A 22,956-nucleotide genomic window follows, 5' to 3' on the forward strand; every position below is an offset into this window, starting at 1 on the left:
ATAGAAGACCCACAAACTTAAGATAATTCTACTGGCAAAAAACGCTACCAGCTGCGGCTGAAAGGGACAGACAGTACAAAATGAAAAGAGGCCTTAGGACCCCCAAACTCTTTTCCGCTTCCCAGGTAACGCATTCCCATCTTCTTAACGTCAAAATGCCTCAAAACTGAATTAGTGATCAGAAAATCGCTGGAGTAGTGGATAATTTCCAACAGGCAAGAGGGGAAAATGTCATCAGTGCTCTAAGGAAGCCCATTGAAACATCCTCTGGCACAGCACGGAAGGCTCCAAGGGATAGAATATTTACGAATCTCCTCCCGCAATAGTGCTTATGGAACACTATTAACACTATTCAGGGCTTCTACCCCTGAAATTACTGAAGAAGTTCCCTCCTGCGGATAGGTTTTTATATTCTGAGAGTTCCAGGGCACCAACCCGTGGCTGCCCTGCTCACACTGAGGGGCTCTCCCTCCTTTCCTTTCCTCTTCCCAAACTTCCGAAAGGCTGGAGAACCCTGAAGGTGGTTAGAGTTAGGCCCTGAGCTGAAGGTCGCGTTACGGAAGGACCCCCGCGACCCAGTATTCCGGAACTCCCAACTACGGAGGAGAATTAAGCAGAAATGAAGCCTCCACCGCCAGCGTAGGTTTGCGCCTGCGCTAGAACCGCAGCTCCCAGGATCCTTCGCGGCCAAGTTGCTTTCCGCCTCAGAGGCGCCCGCCGTGGGATTTCGGTGGACCTGAATGGCATGTGGACAAAACATGATAAATAAGAGATTCCGGGATCAAGAACAGGCGGAGCCTCTCTGTGAAGTACGGTCCACAAGGGTGTATAGGCCACAAACCTGGCATAGAGAAATAGGTTTTGGCCAGGAGCTGAGCTCGGAGACTTCTGGGAAATGGAGTCCGGTGGGGCGGGGAGAGCCGTACGCATGACCGGAAGTGGCGCTATTGGAGCGCGTCCTCTTTGGCTGGCACGGGAGCTGGGCCTGGTGTTTGGTAGTGCCTGCGGCGGCGGTTTCTGAGTTCGAGCTGGGAGCCTGTAGCGTTCTGGAGTAGCCGGCAGCGGGTTTTTCCCTGCGGCGTTCTGCTTGAGACCGGGCTGGTGGTTGCTCCACGGACTCCTGAGCCGCGAGGCCTGGCTGCCGCTGGGAACACTGAGAGACCTGGCTGGACGGGCACGACCCGAGCTCCCAGGGCCCAGCATCGCAGGCTCAGACCCGGCCTCTGAGGGGAGAGGCCGGAGAGAAGAAGAGTCCAAGCCGGGAGCAGTCAGAGCAGGCCTGCAGAGCGCGGCTGGGGCTCAGAGAACTGCTGGGAGGCGGTGGGACCCAAATGCCGGAGGAAGGAGGTGAGAAGGAGTGGTAGAGGGAGGGGTTTGCAGGAGATCCGGCGTCTTGTTCCAGCCTGCCCGCCGATAGAGCTGTGTGACCGGGACCAGAACTCTGCGGTTATCCTTTCCACAAGTGGTTGGGGATAATCCTTTTTTGAGTGAAGAATTCTAGGGTCAAGAAAGTTCGAGCCGCTCAGACCTGAATAATCTCTATCCTACTTCTTACCCGATCTGCTTGATGCACCGATGGCATTTGTGAGTCGAGAGAAATGGACCCTGGGAAGGAAAAATGGAACGATCCAGGGTCTCCTGTTGTTTCTGATGTTCCAGCCGTTCTTGAAGCAGCCAGGGATTCTCAGAACAGGAGCCTTTGGCTCCACATGAGATTGAGGGCCCGTTCAACACAGTTGGACTGTGAAGTCGAAGGGGATATTGGGGGATTGGAATCAGAAGGCTAGGATTCCTGTTTAAGCTATGGGGTACCGGTTTAGGTCTTTTAACCCGTGTTTCTTCGTGGTGGAAAGGGTAAAATAACGTTAACTACCTCGTTTACCTCTACGAACTGTAAGCATCAAACAAAATAACGTTTTTGAAAGCATCTTGAACAGTCGATAGAACAGAACAAACGTGTATGTAATCTTAACCACCGAGATCTGTGCCATCCTCCCCTAGATCAAGGGGTCCCTTTATTGGTCTGTAACTCTTAAAGTCCAATTTCACATCCAGCATTTTATGTTGTCTTCCCCCAGAGACTTGGGAACAGCAAGCAGGGTGGTTATCATCCTCCCGGTACTACGAAAGAGGACATGAAGGTACAGTGGAGTTAATAAATAAAACTCAGTAACGTGAGATCTGTACTAAGACCAATATTCAGACCTAGTAGTTCTTTTTCTGAGGGCTATACTACCTCTTCTATTATTTTTTATTGAGGTATAACTCACATGCTGTAACATTCTTTTTTTTTTTTTTTTTAAAGATTTTATTTATTTGAGACAGAGAGAATGAGAGAGACAGAGAGCACATGAGAGGGGGGAGGGTCAGAGGGAGAAGCAGGCTCCCTGCCGAGCAGGGAGCCCGATGCGGGACTCGATCCCGGGACTCCAGGATCATGACCTGAGCCGAAGGCAGTCGCTTAACCAACTGAGCCACCCAGGCGCCCTTTTTTTTTTTTTTTTTAAGATTTTTTTTATTTATTTGACACAGAGAGAGAGAGAGAGCATAAGCAGGGGGAGTGGCAGGCAGGCTCTGTGCTGAGCAAGGAGCCCGATGCGGGGCTCGATCCCAGGACCCTGGGATCATGACCTGAGCCGAAGGCAGACGCTTAACGACTGAGCCACCCAGGCGCCCTGTAACATTCATTTTTAAAGTCTACAATAAAGTGGCTTTTAGTATAGTCACAGAGTTGTGCAACCATCACCACTATTTAATTCCAGAACATTTTCATCACCCCCAAATGAAGCCCATAACCATTTCATCAGATCAAACTGGGAGTGAGGCGCGGAGCGGGCTTAGGATTCTCTCCTTCCCCCTCCCTCTGCCCCTCCTCCCCCCTCCAACCACGCCTGCGCACATGGTACTCTCTCTTTTAAAAAAAAAAAAAAGCCCATACCCATTAACCATCATCATTCCTCATTTCCTCTAACCCTAGTCTATGGATTTCTGCTTTCTGTTCTTAGGGATTTGCCTATTCTGGACATTTCATAAAAATAGAATCATAGAATATATGTGTCTGGCTTATTTCACTTAGAGTAATGTTTCAAATTCCATCCGTGTTGTAACATGAATGAATGTACTTCATTTCTTTTTGTGGCTGAATAATATTTCGTTATATGGATATACCACATTTTGTTCCTTAGTTGTGGACATTTGGGTGGCTTCCAGTATTGGCTATTGTGAATAATGCTGCTGTGAACGTGTGTGCACCAGTTTTTATGTGGATGTGTTTTCGTTTCTCTTATTTGTGTACCTAGGAGAAGAACTGCTGGATCATAGGGTACCTGTTTAACTTTCTGAGGATCTGTCACACTGTTTTCCTCAGTGACCGCATCATTTCACAATCCCAGTAGCAATGTAGGAGGGTTCTAATTTTTCCACATCCTCATCAACATTTGTTGTTTTCCTTTTTTTTTTTAAGATTTTATTTATTTGCGAGAGAGAGAGAGCAGAAGCAGGGGGAGGGGCAGAGGGAGAAGCAGGCTCCCCGCTGAGCAGGGAGCCTGATGCGGGGCTCAGTCCCAGGACCCTGGGATCACGACCTGAGCCAAAGGCAGACACTTAACCAACTGAGCCACCCAGGCACCCCATGTACAAGGTTTTGATAGTGTGAATGTGAGTTCTCCAACTTCTTTTTCTAGTTTGTTTGGCTCTTCTGGGTCGCTTGCATTTCTAGATGAATTTTAGTATCAGCTTAATCCATTTTCATTAAAAAGTCCACTGGGATTTTGTTAGGGATTACATTGATTCTGTAGATAATTTGGTGAGCACTGCCATCCCAACATTATCTTCCAGTCTATGAATCCATGGGATGTCTTTCCATTTATTTATATCTTCTATAATTTCAACAATATTTGGTAGCCTTCAGTGTACATGTCTTGCATTTCCTTTGTTAAATTTATTCGTAAGTGTTTTATTCTTCTAATGCTCTTGCAAATGGAATTTTTTTTTTAAATTTCAGTTTTGGATTGCTCATTGCTAGTGTATAGAAATATGGTTGGAGAAATGTCTATTCAAATCCTTTGCCCAATTTTTTTTTTTTAAAGATTTTATTTATTTATTTATTTGAGAGAGAGAGAGCAGAGGAGATGGGGGAGGGTCAGAGGGAGAAGCAGACTCCCTGTTGCCCAATTTTAATTGGGTTGTCTTTTTATTATATATCCATCTTGTATCTTGCAACTTTGCTGGACTTACTTAGCTGTGACAGGGCTTTTTTTTTTGTGGATTCCTTAGGATTTTCTTCTCTTCTTCTTTTTATTTATTTGGTTTTTTTTTTATAGCAGGGCTATTTTATTTTATTGTATTTTTTAAGTAGACTCCACACCCAATGTGAGGCTTGAACTCATGACCCTGAGATCAAGAGTCACATGCTCTACCAACTGAGCCAGCCAGGTGCCCCACCTTAGGATTTTCCATATACAAAATCATAGCTACAAATACTGATAATTGTACTTCTTCCTTTCCAATCTGGATGACTTCCCACCCCCCACCCCCTCCCCCACCCCGCCGCCCCCAGCTTCCTAATTTCCCTGGCTAGAACCTCCAGTATAATACTGAACAGAAGTGAGAGCGGATAGCCTTGTCTTGTTCCTGATCTTCGGGGAAAGTATCAGTCCTCCACTATTAAGTATGATGTAAACCTGGGTTTTCCGTAGTTGTCTTTTATCAGGTTGAGGATGTTCTCTTCTCGTCCTAGTTTATTGAATGTATCAGGAAAGGGTGACAGATTTTACAGAATGGTCTTTTTGGTGTTTATTGAAATGATCCATGTGGAGTCATCTCCTTTTTATTACATTGGTATATTATGCAGATTAATTTTCATATGATGAACTAATCTTGCGTTCCTTCAATGAATCCTACTTGGTCATTACCTTTCTTGAGTTGGCAAATATCTTAAATATGCAGAGCTACTTGCTCCCAACAAACTCGGCAGTAGATAATGTTTGTAAGCTGTGTGCTTACATGCGAGGCGTTGTGCCAGCTACTTTGCGTTTTTCTTTCATCTTCCCAGCAACTTTACAGGAGATTATCATTCCCATTTACAGATGAGAAAAATGCGACCTATAAAGGTTATGTGATTTGCACACTGCTGGCAAGTGGGGGACCTACGCTCCTTGAGAGTCTGTTACTCTAATGACTCCCTGCGTCTGAGTGAACTGATGGGATTTCTGAGGTAGGAAGGGGAATGGAGAAATCGGTCTGCAGATTCAGCCCGAGTCCCCTGCAACCTGCAATGTCCCGGGAACCCCCTTCTTCACAGTGAGAATGTGAGACTCTCTAGCTTGGTGAGCTGTACCTTTTAAGCCTCATTGGTTTCTCTCCTTCCAGAGCTGCCTTCTGCAGACACTGCCCTTCCCCAAGACAAAAGCACAGGAGATGAAGGAATGGCAGCTGGTCTCCTCACAGTTGGGGCCCACGTAAGTTGGAAATGTACTCTGAGAGGCAGCCTCTTTTTTTTTTTTTTTTAATATTAAAGGGTTTTTTTGTTCCTGTTTTTTAATTATAAGAGGAGTTCGTGTTTATTGTAGAAAACCTGAAAAACACAGAAAACATACCCAAAAACTCACACTTATTAACCACAGAGATGAAACACTTAACATTTTCATTTGTGTCTTTTCAGTCCTAGTCTTCCTTTTCTTTTCTTTTTCTTTTTCTTTTTTGTTTTTGCTTTTTAAGATTTTATTTTTAAGTCATCTCTACACCCAGTGTGGGGCTTGAACTCACAACCCTGAGATCAAGAATCACACGCTTCACTGGCTGAGCCAGCCAGGTGCCCCCATAGTCTTCCTTTTCTACTTTCCCAAAATGGGTTTGTCCTGCTTTTAATCTTCTTTTTATTTCCACTTTACAGAATGTGATTAATGTTTCTCCTTCTCATTAAGAGTATGCTACAGAATCATTTCTAGTGTATTCTTTTGCATAGTCCTTCTACCAGGATAGGAACTGTCTTCTACCCTTTTTTCCTGACTAGACTAGGTATTGATCTGTTTCTTTTCCTTTTTAGAAAGTCTGCTCTTGGATTTTTCTCATTGGTTTTCTTAGTAACAGATTTTTTTTCTTACTTTTTTGCTTTCACTTTTGTCAGATTTATTTTAGAATTTGATTTTTTAACCTCTTGAGTTGAATTTCTGATTTATATTCTTCCTTTCTTGTTTATGTTGAAAATGTTTGGCTGTGGATCTTATTTTCTTAGATATTCCCAAATTGTCACTTTGGTTTCTCTGCCCATTCAGCTGGTCTGTGCTGCATGGGGACAGAGTGTCTTTTGTCAACCCAGAACAGCCAGGTGTAGCGTAATTGCAGAACACAGGGTTCAATGGCTCTGTTAGCTCAACCTTATTAATTAAATTGCTCAGTTCTTCCATACCTTTATTTTGTTGTTTATTTTGTATTAACCCTGCTAATGACTGAATTATTTTAACATCTCACAGCTGTAATATTTTAAATTTCTTCTTGTACTTCCTACAGTGTTTTCTTTATTAGTTACATACTGTTTGTTACAAAGTTCATGACACTTAAATCTTTATGGTGGATTTTACTCTCTTGACTATTATAAAATGACCCAAATGTTTTAAATATTTCATGGTTTTTTAAAAAAAGACCCTCTTTGTCCCATTGTACTGCATTTCTTAGTATGAAGGATGGATTGGAAGACCAGGTAAATTAGAGGTCATAATTTGGAAAATTATGCTGGCTTCAAATAAGGTAATGATGGGGCCATGGAGAGAAATGTGTGAAATCTAGTGATACTGTGAAGGAAGGTGAAGATGCCGTGATTGTGGGGAGCTGCAGGAAAGGGGAAGATAACACCCAGGTTTCTGGTGTGGCCCACGAGATAGGTAGAGGTACCATCACTTGTACTGAAAACAGACATGAGGCCTTTCTCACCTCTATGCCTTTGCTCATGAGCCTCCCCTGCCTTGGATAACCTTCTCTTTCTCCATTGACAGCCTTTCTCCTTCAAGGCCAGCTCAGCAATCACCTCCTCTCTGTGGTCTTCCTCTGTCCTCCATGCAGGATTCCTTCTCTGTCTCTCTGACATGTTACTACAGGCAGTCACATACATGTCTGGCTCTCCTTTTGTACTCTGTGATATCCAAGTTCATAGGAACGTTTAATAAACACTCCGAAAAATTGAGCCTTCACATTTCTTTCTGATTTTTCATTGCATAAATTTATACATTCTAATTTTGTTTTGTCTACATTGGCTCTTTTAGTTCCTGAGCACCTGTTTGTTTCTGCCCATTTCCTTCTTTTATATATAGATATAGCTGTTTATGTACTCTCTCCATTTATATATAAAGTCCGTCAGAGTTGTAAACACGCAAAGAGACTGTATTTGATTTATTTTTGTGTGTCCGTATCCAGTATAGTGTTAGGCACATAGAAAGTGATCAATAAATGCTTTTCTTGAGCTGCCCAGAGCTGCCTCATATCCTGAGGCCAGTGGGCAAGAAGGAATGTGCTTGTCATTTCAGGGGTCCACGCCCTTCAGCAATGTGACTGTAGCTTTTACCCAGGATGGGTGGAGGCACTTGATCCCTGCTCCAAGGGGGACTCCAAGGTTCAAGGAGGGGATACCAGAAAACGCCAGGAATCTGGTCCTGCTGGGTAAGGAAGCCATTTGAAATGTAGAATCTACTCAGTTCTGAATATCTGTGGCACTTTCCAGTGTTGAGTGATCCCGAGTTGCTCTGACACTTTATATAGTGTTTATTCCTCCTAGTTCCCTAGTGAAAGGTCTCTGCATTCCAGCTTGAGAAATAGGCAGTTTCATTTGCTCCCCCTGAGACTGCAGCTCCCTGTTTTCTTATTTCCCAGGGAGGGTAGGGTGACCTTCAGGCCAGTTCCTCCATATTTAGTAAGTTCCTATTGTTCTAAATAACTTGCTTTTGGGGCTTAATTCCCTGACTTGACTTGACCCCTCCTTGGCACCTCATCTGTCTTAATTACTGCTGCATCCCCCAGTGCCTGGGACCCAGTTAACGTGCTCAATAAATATTTGTTGAATGAATGAAAAAAATGACCTAACTGGTGTGTTTCCACTTCCCTGAGTTCTGGGTGGCTATTTATACTTAATCTAAATCTCTAAAGCCCGTTTTTCCCCTTGAACAGGACTTCCAGTTTCCCAGCCTGGCATGAACTCCCAGTTGGAACAAAGGGAAGAAGGCCCATGGATGCTGGAGGGAGGAGGCCTAAGGAGTACCTGTCCTGGTAAGTGAGCAGGCACTGAAGCCAGTGAGTCTTGAGAGCAAAAGCCCTTTTGAAATACACATTAGTGCATTTGATAACCCTGTGAAGTAGATATAACCCCCATTTTACAGATGAGGAAATTAAAGCTGGAAGAGTACTTGCTGGTTCAGAGCCTCACGGCTAGAAAGTGGCATGGCAGGCCTTCGAAGCAAGGTCTGTCTGATTCCAAAGCCCACTGTTCCACACCTCTTCCTGGCAGAGTTCCCCTGGGCTGGGAGATATTTGGGACCAGAGGTGGTATTGCTGGCCTCGGGGGGAATGAAGAGTCATCTTTGCTGGCCTAGCACGTTCTCTGCTTGGGGTTCACCTCACTTAGGCTCTCAGGTGCCCATCTTTACCCATACCTCCAGCTGTGATACCTACTGCTACTCCCCTCTCTGGCCCTTAATTGGATGCCTTCTCTCCCTCTATGTGACCCTGCTAGAATTTCCTAAAGGGCTAATACTGAGGACCTCAGGAAAAACAAAAGGGAAGCCGTAGTTGCTGTGTTTATCTCGTGCTCCTCATCCAAGGCTGCTCACTCCACCCCCACCTTCATGCTTCAGCCACTGTGGATGTGTGACCTCTGCCCGGGCCTCAGGAGCTTCTCCCTGGGGTTCCAGCCACTTCCGATATTTTAAAAGTTAAAGCATCAGAAGTATAAATGAACTTGAAGGTGACAAAGCTTACAATTTGTTTGAAAGTGTAGCCTAATGCTTTATATCTTCCTTTCTGATTACTGTGGCTGCAAGGCAGTGAGAACAAAGTCTGGAGGATTTTGTGCACAGTCCATCAGAACTCTTCTCCTTCCCATCTTACTATCTACTTTCTAAACAGCCTGTCACACGTTACCTCAGCCCTGTTGTTACCCAGGAACCACTCAGGCTTGCTGAAATCCTTCCTTTACAGGAGCCTCAGTGGTCCCTCTGCTGCCCGGCACCATGCCCGCCGTGCGGGGCCTTTTATCCCGGGCGGTACGCCCTGTGTAGAATTTCAGAAACTGAATGTGGGGTTATGTGGCTAGGGCAATGGCTGAGTTTTTCTGGAAAAAGGTTTCATCACAGCCTCAGAGAGTTTCAGGATCCTAAAAAGGTCAGATCAGCACGTTATTAGAAACAACTTGGGAAGTGGTGTTATCACCAAATCTGATTTTACAAACTAATATACATGAAAAAAAAGTTATCAACTATGGAGTGCTGTATTAGCTGTATGATCGTGAAGTAGTTTGAGAAAAGTTTCAGTCTGGCTATTGGAGTAACTGATACCCTGCTTCCGTGGTGTTGCACCTCTGCTCTGAGATTCACAGCAACCTGGGCATTGCTCGGCCGCTCTGGGCTGCTTTCAGAGCCCTCCGGTACCCCATCCTACCCCCACCACCATGGCAGCCCCAGGTCTTTAGAGTACCTTCACCTCACTGCTTGCTTTCGGAACTTCTGTTGTGAATGTTAACATTTTCCCAGGCCCAGCTGGTCAGTTTGCCTTTTTCACATTGAATTTGTTACTCATTCAGTCAACAAATACTCATTAAGCATTTGGTAAATGCCTGGAATTGCTTTAGCTACTGAAGGTACAACAGAGAACAAGACATAGGCCCTGCTTATATCCTGTGATGTGAGGAACATAAATAAAATGAGTAAACAAAATTACTGATGTAATGTCAGATAGTGAGGCATACTCTGAAGGAACGCAGGATAAGGGAATAGTGATGGGGAGTATGAAGGTGAGAATGGGAATACAGATGGAGGTTGGGGGCTGTTGTAAGTCAGATGACTAGGAAAGACCACTTGGAGGAGGTGATGTCAGGGCTGAGGTCTGAAGGAAGAGAAGAAGCCAGCCATGTGAGTGTCTGGGAGAGGAACATTCTGGGATATGGCATGTGTTGAAGCTCTGAGGTGGGGATGAGCTTGACTTGTATTAGGATCAGAAGACCCTAGGACTCAGTAAGCCGGGGGGGAGTCGTAGGCAGGGAACAGATCATTCAGGGCTTTGGAGGCCACGGTAAGGCATTCAGATTTTATTCACATAGTAAGATAAGCCCTGGAGGGTTTTGAGTGGGAAGGGGACCATACTTGGTTTGTGTTTAAAAATTGCATATGGAGAATAAGACTTCCAGGGTTCAGGAGTGGAGCAGGGAGATCAGTTAGGAGTCTGTTGCAGACATTCCAGAGAGAGAGGATGGTGGCTGGTAGGAAGGATTCAGGACATTTTAGGTGTTAAAGCCAATAGGACTTGCCAGTGAATTGGATGTGAGGGGGTGGAAGGGGCATTAAGGACGACCCTGGCCTGAGCAGAACCATGAACAAGAAGACAGACGAAGACACTGGCTGGAAAGGGAAAACCAGTTGTTCCATTTTGGGCACATTTGGTGTGGACGTCCTTAGTCTCCTACAGGAGCCAGGTGGAGAGGTAAGGTGGGCGGAGATAGGACGATTCATGAGCATCATGCAGTTTCCTGAATTGTTCCTTTCCCCTGCTGCTGCTTTTCTTGGCACTTTTCTTCTTCTTTCCATCTTTTCTAATAGATGGTCAAGTTTTCAGAGCTGTCAAAGCCACATATGATCAACTACTAAATTACATGGAGATGATGCCCTGGGACTGCTGTGCTCATGGTAGATTGGGCATTAGTAGGCACGTGCTCTCAGGAGGGAAACCATTTCAGAAGGTTTACAAGGAAAAAGCCTAAGATAATAACAAGCACTCATATGACATTTAACTATCCCTCAGGGTCCCTTATATGTTTTAACTCATTTAATCCTCACAGTAATTCTTTGAGAGCTACATTTATAGATAATGCATCCAAGAAATAGATTAATTTGCCCACAATCACATAGCTAGTAAGAGGTGGAGCCAAGATTTAAACCCAAGCTATCTGGGTCAAGATTCCATATAGAAATACAAATAAAGGTCACCCAGAACTAACCTTGCTGTTCTCTCCTCTGAGAAATAAGTAGAAACCGAAAGAATCTTCAGGAAAATTGATGCTCATGAAAAGAAGCTCCAGAGCCCTCCCTGAAACTCCACCTCCTTATGTTCAAGCCCCAGTGTCGGAGAGGTGCATGGGGCCTTATGCTTCACAGTTTCCCAGTAGTGTACAGTACTCAAATTATAAAGTTTTCTCTTAAAATGAGGGCGATCCCAGAAAGGGTTAAGAATCGTTAACTCTTCTTTTAAAAAAGACCTATTTTCTGATTATAAAAGCAATGTTATTTATTCTATTTAAAATGACTTTTTTTCGGGGCGCCTGGGTGGCTCAGTTGGTTAAGCGACTGCCTTCGGCTCAGGTCATGATCCTGGAGTCCCGGGATCGAGTCCCGCATCGGGCTCCCTGCTCGGCGAGGAGCCTGCTTCTCTCTCTGACCCTCCCCCCTCTCATGTACTCTCTCTCATTCTCACTCTCTCAAATAAATAAATAAAATCTTTAAAAATAAATAAATAAATAAAATAAAATAAAATAAAATGACTTTTTTTCTAGTAAAATAGGTTAATTTGAGATTTGGAACAGGATTAAAAAAATCAAGGTCCCCTGTCATCACACCACACAGAGGTCCCTTCCATCTTCTTCATATCACAAATGCAGTGATACATTTTTGTTTTCTAAATTTTTTTTTTCTTTTAAATAATCTCTACCAACCCCCATGTGAGGCTCAAACTCATGACCCCAAGATCAAGAGTCACAATCTCTAGCGACTGAGCCAGCCAGGTGCCCCCTAATGGGGAGGCTCAGACCAGAGCTTATACTTTTTTCTAAAGTAGAAATAACAGTGTTAAGTTTACATGCTCCTTTTTTCATGTAACAGTAGGTTTCTTTTTATCACTGCATGTTCTCTGAAATGTTTTTATCTTTTTTATAATACTGACATTGGAGAACATTAAAAAATACAGATAAGCATTGAAGAAAATAAAAATTGCCTGATGCCACAACCCAAAGACAACACTGCTTACACTCACACTGTGTATCCTTGCAGTGTTTCCTCAGTAAATACCTTTCTACAGAAGGAACAATAGTGTACCCATTTCAAACATGGCCTCTATAGGGGTCCCTCTGTTGGCTATACTATGGTCATTCCTTTATTAAACATTTATTTAGGTGTTTGCTTTTCTTTGGCAAATAATGCCGTAAGCGCTTTTGTCAACACAGCTTTGTGTAATTTCTCATTCGTTTCTTAGGACAGATTCTTACAGGTGCGGTTTTCATGTCAGCATTTTAAAGACTCTTTTGACACATGCAACCAGATTGCTCTCCAGAAAGGTGGTCACACCAGTGTGTAAGATCGCATGATGCTGCACCCCTAGCAACATTCTAGAATTTTGAAATCTAGCTGATTTGATAGGTCAAAGAATTCATCTTGCTGGCACTGATCATCAGCTTTGTAAAGTGAATTATGTAAACCTGGTAAACAGATTGCCCAAAACCACACCAAGAATTGTGAGACTAAAGACAAGTGGAGACTGTCCAGTAGTTGCCAAAGCAGAGGAAAGGGTCAGAAATACGGGAGCATTGCATCTGAGGGAGATTAGGGTAAACTTCTGTATCCTTTGGCAGTTTAGGAAAGGGAGTAAGGCGTGCTAATGTCTCTGAAGAGCCATCTTGGTCAATATTTATGGTTGAGAACAGAAATGTGAGGCAGCTGTTCTGGGTGAAAGGGGTGGAGCATCAGACCTGCCTGCATGGGAGCTCGGCCAAACTCCATCAGCCTTTTGTATTTCAGTAGTACCTTTTCTTCCACCGAAGGGGGGAAAAATGCTTTTCTAAATGTTTTTCAGACTGGAAGATTATGTCTGAATCGCCACCCGAGCATGACATTTCTGAAGATTCATTCCAAGACACAAGTATAGAGCTGCCCCCTGGGGAGTCTGCTCACGGGAACACTGAACTGGGGAAGAGCTTCAACCTGAGACCAGTCCTTTCTCCACAACAGAGAGTTCCTACAGAAGTGAGACCCCGGAAATGGGAAACACACACACAGAGCTTCAGGAAGGATTCCCCTATTATGAAGCCCCACAGAGCAAGACCGTATACATGTGGCGAGTGTGGCAAAGGCTTCAGTTACTGTTCTTCCCTTTCTCAGCACCAGAAGACTCACACCGGGGAGAAACCCTATGAGTGCAGCGAGTGTGCGAAGGCTTTCAGCCAGAGCTCGTCTCTTATTCAGCACCAGAGGATTCACACCGGAGAGAAACCCTACAAATGCAGCGAATGTGGAAGAGCGTTCAGCCAGAACGCAAACCTCACAAAGCACCAGCGAACTCATACCGGAGAAAAGCCCTACAAATGTAGCGAGTGTGAGAAAGCCTTCAGTGACTGTTCAGCCCTTGTTCAGCATCAGAGGATTCACACCGGGGAGAAGCCCTATGAATGCAGCGACTGCGGGAAGGCCTTCCGTCACAGTGCGAATCTCACAAACCACCAGAGGACCCACACGGGGGAGAAGCCGTACAAGTGCAGTGAGTGTGGGAAGGCCTTCAGTTACTGTGCCGCCTTTATTCAGCATCAGAGAATCCACACCGGGGAGAAACCCTACAAGTGTGCTGCATGTGGGAAGGCCTTCAGCCAGAGCGCAAACCTCACAAACCATCAGAGGACTCACACGGGAGAGAAACCCTACAAGTGCAGCGAATGTGGAAAGGCCTTCAGCCAAAGCACAAATCTCATAATCCACCAGAAGACCCACACTGGGGAGAAGCCATATAAATGTAATGAATGTGGGAAATTTTTCAGTGAGAGCTCAGCCCTTATTCGACATCATGTAATTCACACAGGAGAAAAACCCTATGAGTGCAATGAGTGTGGGAAGGCATTTAACCAGAGCTCATCCCTTAGTCAGCATCAGAGGATTCACACTGGTGTGAAGCCCTTTGAATGTAGGGAGTGTGGGAAGGCCTTCCGGTGTAGCTCCGCTTTCATCAGACACCAGAGACTCCATGCTGGAGAGTAACCAGAGATAGGACCAAAGTGGGTGGGGACCTGGCAGGAAATGCAGGTAGTTTGAAAAACATCTGGAGACCTTGGAGTTTTATGGTCTGTAGCTCTGAGCCACACCAAAAGCACCTTTAATAAATAGCCCCAATTTTACATGTTCCAGGTGGAAAGTCTCAGGAGCACTCTTCTTTCTCAACTCTTTAAGCATCAAGAACCCAACTCAAATTATACTGGAGATTACCTTCATTCAGTGAGCCAAACTGCATTTTGTATAGCAAGCACTGCAGAAACCATAAGGAGTAAGTGATTAATGAGTGAAGGACTTGGTTCTTTCTTAAAGGCCAGGTATTTTGGGGATGGTTCTTGAATGAGGGCTATTAAAAGAACCCACACTGGACAGGAATGAACAGTTTCTCCATAGTAGGGAGTAATTCAAGTTGAGGAAAGGTTCTTCATGTTACAATCTCATCGGGGTGGGGGAGGGATATCCACTCTTTTAAGCTCTATATAGGAAAATCTAGACACTGCCAGGCCCCATCTGTACTTGAGATGTTCAAGTGTTTGCTGCTGCTATAAAGAAAACACCCAGAAGGTAAGAACAGGCTGAGGGTTAATCTAGAAGCCAGTGAAATGCCTCAGCATGGTATCCCCCTCTGTGGAGCCACTAGGACAACCTGAGGCCTACCATCTTTCCCCAGCTCATGGGCCAGTGGGGCCTTCATTTTCCTTCCTGGAGAAGTTTCCTTTACAGCAAAATTTTCATTATTGGCCCCCTTTCTCCCTTGCTGGGTCCTGGGTCTTGTCTTTTGACATGCCATCCTCATACCCAGCCAGCAGGACCTCATCTCTGAAATAAACCCATGTGGTTTGGGTTTAGGTAGCCATTTGACTTGAGTCCTATTCCGCTATCACCCAAGGCCTCTAGCTCTGGTTTCTTGGTCACTTGGCCCAGGTCCTGGAAGGCTTATCCCTCCCTCATTCACCTGAATTTTCAGGTAATCCTTCCCACTACAGTTCTCCAACCCTGCTTATGGGGGAGGGGAGGAAATTAAAACCCACCTACTTTAAAGGCCTATTGATAAATTTAAGGCAAGAATACAACTAATGCCAAGGACATTAAGCTCTTGGGTAAGTTACTCCTAAGCCCCTCCCTTTAGGCTGATACCCAGAAGCCCCTCTAAGCTACTCAGATGTAGCTCACCCCAGCTCCCAGGTATTTTGGTTTCATCCTTCCATTTACCACACTTAAAATAGAAAGGAGTCATGAGCTCGAGTCAAAAGGAACATAACTAATGAAAAAGAGCAAGACTCGGAAAGACCAAAACATGCCATTAGAAAATGGCCCTCAAGGACTCAAGACAAAGGTCAAGTTCGCATCAGTGCCTCTTAAGCCTAGCTGTACACTGGAACTGATAGGGCTTGCTTGCATTAAGGGCTATGGGCCCCTAGCCCAACTCAAGATTGAAACTGGTCTGGGATGGAGATTCCTTGCCATGTATTCATGCTGAGGTACAAGTTTTCTTTTTGACAAAGAATTTTATTCTTATGAAGAGTTCTATGCATAGGCGGCCTACAAAAGGCCAAGAACTTGAGGTGTCTTCTCTGAGCTAGTCCCATACAGGGCATCAATCTGTCACCCAGAAGGAACTTGTTACCCAAATAGCTACTACTTCACAGGTTCTGCCACCCTGGCCCACCATCTGACCACAAAGGAGCTAGCTCCCCCAAGGAAGAGGCCACATCAAAAGGTCCACTGGTTGTCAAATGATCCTTTATTGAAACATTTTCCTTTGTAGTTAACTCTGTGGGAAAGAAAAAAGAAATATGTCAGTAGGACAAAAAAATCTTATATTCCAAACCCACTACTGACCATTTCTAGAACTGTTCCAGCCTATCTCCATGAATACGTTAGCCTTCCTCCAGCTCTCACCCTGCTTTAGGCAAGTGAAACAGAAGTCACTTACAGCTGGGCATTCCACCGCACCACTGTTGATGTCATCTATGATGTCATGAGGGTGGCGGCCGTCAACATTGCACCCCACAGACTGGGCAGTCCCCAGGATTTCTTTAATGGTTCCTAGAATTCAGAAAAGTAGCACCAGAGGAGCTTCAGTCCCTCACGATCCTCAGATACCCATGGGGAAATACTTGGGAGTTTCACAGAAGGCAAGGAGGAATTAATCCTATTTTATGGAATGACATTCCCACTCCTCTAATCCAAGATTCCGAACTCCATTTAGTTACGTAAGCTCTTAATGCAAAGTCTCCATAGGTCCCTTCATACGCAAACACATCCAGCCCCTAATATTCACTGATACCAAGCCATTCTGCCACCCAAATTGTAGATCTTACAGTAACTTCCCTTCAAATTGGGAAATGCTACCACACACTGAATACACCCCATGTAACAAGGTGGTTCTATGTTGTCCACTTACCAGAGAGTTCTCTGGCTAAAGATCGGTGTCGCATCTGTCGGGCAATATTGACAATCTCATCAAAAGTGATATTTCCACTGTGCTTAACTGCAGAAAAGAAAAACAGCATTTAAGCTTGGTCACCCAAGGCCAAAGCAGACCACATCATGCACTCCCTTGTCTTTATTTCCAGGCTGTTCCCATGCTTTCGGCACAGAGTCATCCACATGCAGAACAACCCTGTTTCCTAAGCTGGGGTTTACTATCAGCTCACCACTGGATTGCACCAGCCAACAGAAACTGATCGGGTGCAGTGGCAGGTGGCTGGGGCAAAATCAAGTCTTTGCTAATCTTATACAAATGAGACTATTTTAAATATGAAAAAAGACAAGTTTTGGTTACTGGGGTTAAGCTGTTCAGAGCATCATCCAGCTCAGAAGTGGCCTGATAACTGGTTATCATTATCACTTCACCCTACTGTTTCCCTCCTGCAAGCACTGAGTAGGGCCAGCCTCACGTTAGGGACTGGGGAGCCACACGACACTTCCTGGGGGTGCCTGGCTAACAGCTTATCAAATCCCTCTACTCCTCCCCCTAGGTTTCATCAAAGGGAAAACCTGCTGAATTATCACACTGGGTAGATGACACCACTCACAAATTACCAGGGAAAAGGCCACTCACTGTTTTTCTGCTTCTTTCTGTCTCTTGGTGGTTCCTTGAGGGCTTTGATAATCAGGGCAGAGGCAGAAGGTACCACTTCAATCTGCAGAAGAGATTCTCCATGTGAATAAGCCCCATTCCACCCTCTAAGGAAGACCATCAATACTGCAACCTGGCTCTCAAAAAACACGGGCCAGACTGGGTTTGCTGTACATTCTCGAGTTATTGTCACAATCGAAACATGTTCTAGCCTAAGAGACACAGTGATTTGCCCAATGTCACACAGGTGACAAGAGTTAGTATTAGGCTCACATCTTCGCTTTCTTGATCCATCCTCTCAAAAAAGCCTTCCCCACACTTAAAATTGCCCTCAGCAGCTCACGACTGGTTGCAGGTGGCAAAAACCTTCCCCCCAGGAATCCCAGAGGGTTGCGACCTCTGCCCTCCCCCTCAAACCAAGTACCTGGGCCTGTCTGTTCTGAATGGTCAGTTTCACCGTAATCCTTAGGCCCTTCCAGTCACCGGTTGCCTTGGCGATGTCATCACCAACCTTTTTTGGAGACTAGAGAAAGAAAGGTGTATCATCACACTGTGCTCTAAGTTGATGTACAGTCTGCAAACCCATCCCTCTCACTTGGCTGACACCCTGGGCCAGCACACAGAGCACTGTTTGAAGCACGTAACTGCACCCACCAAATCAAGGCATGGCTATCACAGTAGCAGACATCAGGGAGATGGGGCTAGAGGTGAAGTTTGTTTGGGGATGCAGGCCCAGGGTCGTAAGATGGCAAAGTCCCTCACCTACCCACCCTCCCATAAGGACCCATGTGATAACGTAGGAATTTCCAACACTGGTTACATTCAAATCACTTGGGAGAATTCTAAAGACACCAGGTTTCTGCAAGGATGGGATCTGGGCATTTACTACTTAGACTTCCTAACGACCACTAGCCTGAACAGGAAAGACGTTCAGCGGGTGCCAACTAAATGGAGAGCCAAGGAAAAGTGTAACACACTGGTTAAGCAAGCCCACGTGGGAACAATGTTTGGTTCAGGAGACCAATGTCCAAGGAATAAAGGCCTAATACTATTCAGAGAAACGCAAGCTCAGTAAAAGCACAAAATGGAGAAGTGAGTAGATAGGGAGGGGGTCATCAGTGAAGCTGGTCATATTAGTGAGTAGGTTATACAAGCTTCTATGTTAAGTTCACCAGGATCTTAACCCACATCCCATTTAATCCTCTCTACCGATATTTAACCCCATCAGTGATACGCCCATTGCCCTGACTAAACAACAGGCTAAGCAGGCTGCCCAGTGTCACTAAGCTACTCTTCTAAACCTTCACACGAGACCTCCAGCCCATGCCTCATGTACGCTTAAGGCCGCAGTTGCAGTTAAGATCTTGACCCTGGAGAGTGAAAGTCACAGCTTCAAAGTAGCACGTTCCAATCTCGTATAAGACCTTGTTATGGGAGCACTTCCAGTTCAGAGGCTCGAGGTGCAGCAGGGGTTGCCAATCCGTCAACGTGGAAGGCACCTCAGATCCAGTCTCGTTTGCACAAACCAATGCAAGCTAAGAAACCGCCCTCCACGAGGATGACTTACCAGACCCAGCGGGCCGATCTTCGGGGCCAGGGCAGACGTGGCACCGACTTCGCCACCGGTGCACCTCAGGTACACTGGGAGAAAGAAAAGATCAGTGTCCCTGCAGAGGGAGCCCGGAGCCACAGCCCTCTCTCCGAATCTTTCTGGGGCTGACCACTCCACTTGTCAATTCTCGGAACAGCACCAAGAGCCTCAGCTGGGAGCGAAGAAAGCCACCCAACCGCAGCGGGCGAGCCGCCTCCCCCCTGACGTGGACCGCTCCAAGGGCCACGTGGGACAGCGGCCTTCGGCTCAGCTACGGCTACCGAGGCCTGCACGGGGCCGGCGTGGAGACAGCCCGGCCACCGGCCAACCCAGTGCAGGGGGGACGCGCCCGGGGCACAAACCTTACCCTTAAGGCGTGCGGGCTGCAAAGCCACCACAGGTCGTCCGGTCCTCCCTCCCCATTTACACGTGGGGAAGCGGAGGCCCAGAATGAGTCAGAGACTCGGCCAGGACCTCACAGCGCCCTGATCGCTGCACTGCGAAGGCCTCTAGCAGGCAGCAACTTAAAAAAGCCCGGCGTGGGAAAGGCAACGGCGGCTGGGCCGGAGGCCCGACGGGCTGCGGGGAGGAGGGATGCTCCGCTCCATCTCGCAGCCCCAGCCACATCTAAAGCACGCACCGACTTTGATCTCGTTGGGGTCGAACTTAGGCGGCATGGCGGAGGTGGCTGGTGTCGGATGAACCCGGATTCGGGACGACCGAAGAAAGTTGCACCTTTGCCGCCCCGAGCCGAAAGCCAAAAGACCGGAAGGTCTTCTGACTGCGCCGGATATAGGCAGGAAAGCGCGATTCTCGCGAGAACCGTCGGCTCCGCCCAGCCTCCCAGCGACGCCCTTGCTGCCATGTTACTTGTGGGCAGGTGCCTGAGGTTGACGCCGGCTCCGCGGTGAGTTGTAACTAGGGGTTCAGAGGGGGGGATTCGGGGAGGTTCGCCTGGGGGGGGGCGGCAGACAAGAGAGGGCTGCCCCAGGGCCCCGCTGTTCTCTATTCTTCCTTATCGTGAGGGTCACCCTTTGGTCCCTGTCGCAAAGCCCCGCCCCTCCCCTAAGGGGTCCGCACCCCCATTCCGAGACTGTAGGGCCATGGCGACCCCCGGTCCCCTTTTAGCTCCTTCGTGATATGTGCATTTTGGTTATCGAAACAATTTTATTCAGGTCTAAATTTGGTCCAGCTCTTAATTCCAAGATTCTGTGGTTCTCAGAGTCTTAGACTTCGTCATCCTGGTCTGCATGACTTTCTGAGATTCTGAGTTTCGGTCCCCAGCTTCTGCGTTTGGAGGAGACCAGACTCCGGCTCCGCCCGGGCTCGTGTCCGGTGGTCTGCGACCCTGTGTCCATGACCAAGCCCTACGAGTGATCTGCCTGCCGTCAGGTCCACCCGTGGGAAGGAGCATCGGTGACCTGTCCACCCACAAAGCCAGGTGGGGCTCTCCCCACTCCAGCCTGGGGAGAATGGGTGTGGTTCTTCCAATGGGCTAGACGTTGGGGGAAGGAATGGATGAGGGGTGGACATCGGGGAGCAGGTTGGGAAGAGCTGATCTTATGGGAGGGATGGAGAAGGGATGATCACTGTGGGGGAGGTGGTGGGAGGGCTGGACTTTGGGGACGGGATGAGAGAGGGTTAGTCCTTGGGGAGCAGAAGAGCTTGTCATCTGGGAGGGATGGGGGAGGGCTGTTTTTAGACTATTCCCCACCCCTGCTGGCAAGTGGGGTGACAAGAGGAGCCTGAGCCAGCTCTGCAGGTTGGCAGTCTCCCCAGACTGCCCAGGCCGCTATGGGAGGAGACCTGTGATCTCTACCCCTCCCCTTGAGGAGTGGGTGTGTATCTTTTCAACTGCGTCTTCCCGCTAGCTGTGGTGGGCCCTGAATAAATATTCGTCAGATGTATAGTGCTATGTGGCTGGCATTGATTGAGCAGTGATTATGTGCCAGGTAAGGTGCTATGAGTTTTACATATATGAAATCACTGGATCCTCCCAGAACCAGGTATTGGTAAGATTGTTATACAGATGAGGAAACTGAGGCTCAGAGAGATTGAACAAAGGTGACATGGTTGGTGGATGGCAGATCTGGGATTCAAACCCAGTTACATTTTTTTTATTTCAATTTTTTATTTCAATTCTAGTTAGTTAACATATAATGTAATACTGGTTTCAGGAATAGAATTTAGCGATTCATTAATTACATATAACACCCAGTGCTCATCATAACAAGGGCTGTTCTTAATATCCATCACCCATTCAACCCATCCGCCACCCACCTCCCTCCATTAATCCTCAGTTTGTTTTTTATTGTTAAGAGCCTCTTATGGTTTGCCTGCCTCTTTCTTTTTTTTGCCTTCCCATATGTTCATCTGTTTTTTTTTTTTCTTAATTTCCACATATGAGTGAAATCATATAGTATTAGTCTTTTTCTGAGTGACTTATTTTATTTAGCATAATAACACTCTAGCTGTATCATTGCAAATGGCAAGATTTCATTTTTGATGGCTGAGTGAGATTCCATTGTGTATATACATACACACAACATTTTTTTTATTCATTCATCAATCAATGGCCATTTGGGCTTTTTCCATAGTTTGGCTATTATTGATAATGCTATAAACATTGGGGTGCACGTGCCCCTTCTGATCACTACCTTTGTGTCTTTAGGGTAAATACCTCGTAGTGCAATTGCTGGGTCGTAGGGTATTTCTATTTTTAATTTTTTTTTTTTAAAGATTTTTTTATTTATTTATTTGAGAGAGAGAATGAGAGAGAGCACATGAGAGGGGGGAGGGACAGAGGGAGAAGCAGACCCCCCGCCGAGCAGGGAGCCCGATGCGGGACTCGATCCCGGGACTCCAGGATCATGACCTGAGCCGAAGGCAGTCGCTTAACCGACTGAGCCACCCAGGCGCCCCTATTTTTAATTTTTTGAGGAACTGCCATAAACCCAGTTACATTTCATCCCAAAGCCTGTGCTGTTAACCATAAGCTTTCCTGGATGATTGCTTCCTGGGCCCACTGTTATCCCTTATCAAGTGCTCATCCTTGCAGGTACTGGGCAGGCAGTAAGCACCTGGCTTCTGAGTTCAGGACACTGTAATTAGTGTGTGCTAAGTTATTCGAGCATGAAGGAGTTGGGCAAACCCCACAGTATCAGGACTCGAAAGAACAGAGCTCCAAACTGGTTTTGCTACAATCCAGGCCATATAACCAGATTACTGAGCTCATGCGCCCGTTTCATCACTTTAAACCGGGCTGTGGTGAGAATCAGATGGAACAGTAGCAGTGAGGGTGGTAAGGTGTCTGAGGATTGCCTTGGAATTTTTATTCAATTAAGAGCTCTCTTTGCTTATGATGTAGCTGGTGGAGTGTTTGGTTTGCTGATGCCACTCTGACAGTGTTTCAGGAACTAGAAGTGATTCATTGGTCCCGTCTGTTACACATTCTCAAAGAGCATCCTTAGAAAGACCTGCTGTGCTGGGCTCATGGCACAGATGGATGGTTGAGATGGACGCAGACACAGCCATCAAGGGTCATACAGTCCGGCAGATGAGCTATGCGTTCTGCGTTAGTGTGCTGCCTGTCCTGGGTCCCCAGGCCCTGATTTCTCTCCTGTGCCCTAGAGTCCTGAAGATTACTCCAGGGGGGAGAAAAAAGAATGCCGCTCTTCTTCCGGAAGCGGAAACCCAGTGAAGAGGCTCGGAAACGCCTGGAGTATCAGATGTGTCTGGTGAGGGAAAATGGGTTTCCTGAGTCCATCTCTGCCTCTGCCCTCATGGAATGGGGCTCCACGCTCCCCCCAGACAAGCTGTGTGCTCCCTCCCTCCCATCTGCCTCCCTGACCCCCAGAGGAGATCTCTGACTCAAAGCAGACCAGTGAGGCCTCCCGTCTGGTACTTGGGAGTGCCTTCCGCTTCCCTCCCGAGGGAACTGATGACAGTTGTCATTACTTGTTCATTTGCTCTTTCGTGCTGGACCTCAAGCCCCACTGAAGCAGGGATCATTGGTGCACCTGAAAAATGGATTAGTTGAACCAGATGGTGTCTTTGGT

The 22,956-nt window shown here is 46.5% G+C and overlaps 3 protein-coding genes and 1 non-coding gene across 5 annotated transcripts in view; 2 read left to right on the forward strand and 2 right to left on the reverse strand.

Moving 5' to 3' along the window:
• The first annotated feature begins 944 nt into the window (after positions 1-944).
• ZNF79 (zinc finger protein 79) lies at positions 945-14,607 on the forward strand. Its single transcript, XM_021691354.1, has 5 exons — positions 945-1,347; positions 5,371-5,459; positions 7,521-7,653; positions 8,158-8,256; positions 13,039-14,607. The coding sequence occupies exons 1-5, from the start codon at positions 1,332-1,334 to the stop codon at positions 14,208-14,210; spliced, it is 1,509 nt and encodes a 502-aa protein (XP_021547029.1). The 5' UTR covers positions 945-1,331; the 3' UTR covers positions 14,211-14,607.
• A 1,336-nt stretch (positions 14,608-15,943) lies between these two features.
• Positions 15,944-19,750, reverse strand: RPL12 (ribosomal protein L12). The gene is made up of 7 exons (XM_021691727.1): positions 19,539-19,750; positions 18,875-18,948; positions 17,732-17,830; positions 17,290-17,371; positions 16,630-16,716; positions 16,159-16,271; positions 15,944-15,996 (listed from the first exon to the last, which is right to left on the reverse strand). The coding sequence occupies exons 1-7, from the start codon at positions 19,573-19,575 to the stop codon at positions 15,991-15,993; spliced, it is 498 nt and encodes a 165-aa protein (XP_021547402.1). The 5' UTR covers positions 19,576-19,750; the 3' UTR covers positions 15,944-15,990.
• Positions 16,801-16,929, reverse strand: LOC123326572. The gene has a single exon (XR_006541188.1). It is a non-coding gene; the product is annotated as a small nucleolar RNA SNORA65 (small nucleolar RNA).
• The window catches only part of LRSAM1 (leucine rich repeat and sterile alpha motif containing 1), a 38,238-nt gene continuing 35,004 nt past the window's right edge, over positions 19,723-22,956 (forward strand). For both annotated transcript variants that reach the window (XM_021691725.2, XM_021691726.2), the window contains exons 1-3: positions 19,723-19,805; positions 20,183-20,339; positions 22,529-22,635. In XM_021691725.2, coding sequence (XP_021547400.1) covers positions 22,564-22,635 — 72 coding nt within the window. In that variant the 5' untranslated portion in view covers positions 19,723-19,805; positions 20,183-20,339; positions 22,529-22,563. The remainder of the gene's footprint in view (positions 19,806-20,182; positions 20,340-22,528; positions 22,636-22,956) is intronic.

The sequence above is a fragment of the Neomonachus schauinslandi genome, chromosome 13 (genome assembly GCF_002201575.2).
Source record: "Neomonachus schauinslandi chromosome 13, ASM220157v2, whole genome shotgun sequence".
Classification (NCBI taxonomy): Eukaryota; Metazoa; Chordata; class Mammalia; order Carnivora; family Phocidae; genus Neomonachus; species Neomonachus schauinslandi.

Excerpts from the sequence above, each read along its gene's own strand:
- ZNF79 (XM_021691354.1), top strand. Across the intron at positions 5,460-7,520 it reads TCCTCACAGTTGGGGCCCAC|GGGTCCACGCCCTTCAGCAA; the intron begins GTAAGTTGGAAA and ends TTGTCATTTCAG. Across the intron at positions 7,654-8,157 it reads CAGGAATCTGGTCCTGCTGG|GACTTCCAGTTTCCCAGCCT; the intron begins GTAAGGAAGCCA and ends CCCCTTGAACAG.
- RPL12 (XM_021691727.1), bottom strand. The coding sequence starts at position 19,575 with ATGCCGCCTAAGTTCGACCCCAACGAGATCAAAGTCG. Across the intron at positions 17,372-17,731 it reads TTCAGAACAGACAGGCCCAG|ATTGAAGTGGTACCTTCTGC; the intron begins GTACTTGGTTTG and ends TCTCTTCTGCAG. Across the intron at positions 16,272-16,629 it reads TTTAGCCAGAGAACTCTCTG|GAACCATTAAAGAAATCCTG; the intron begins GTAAGTGGACAA and ends TCTGAATTCTAG.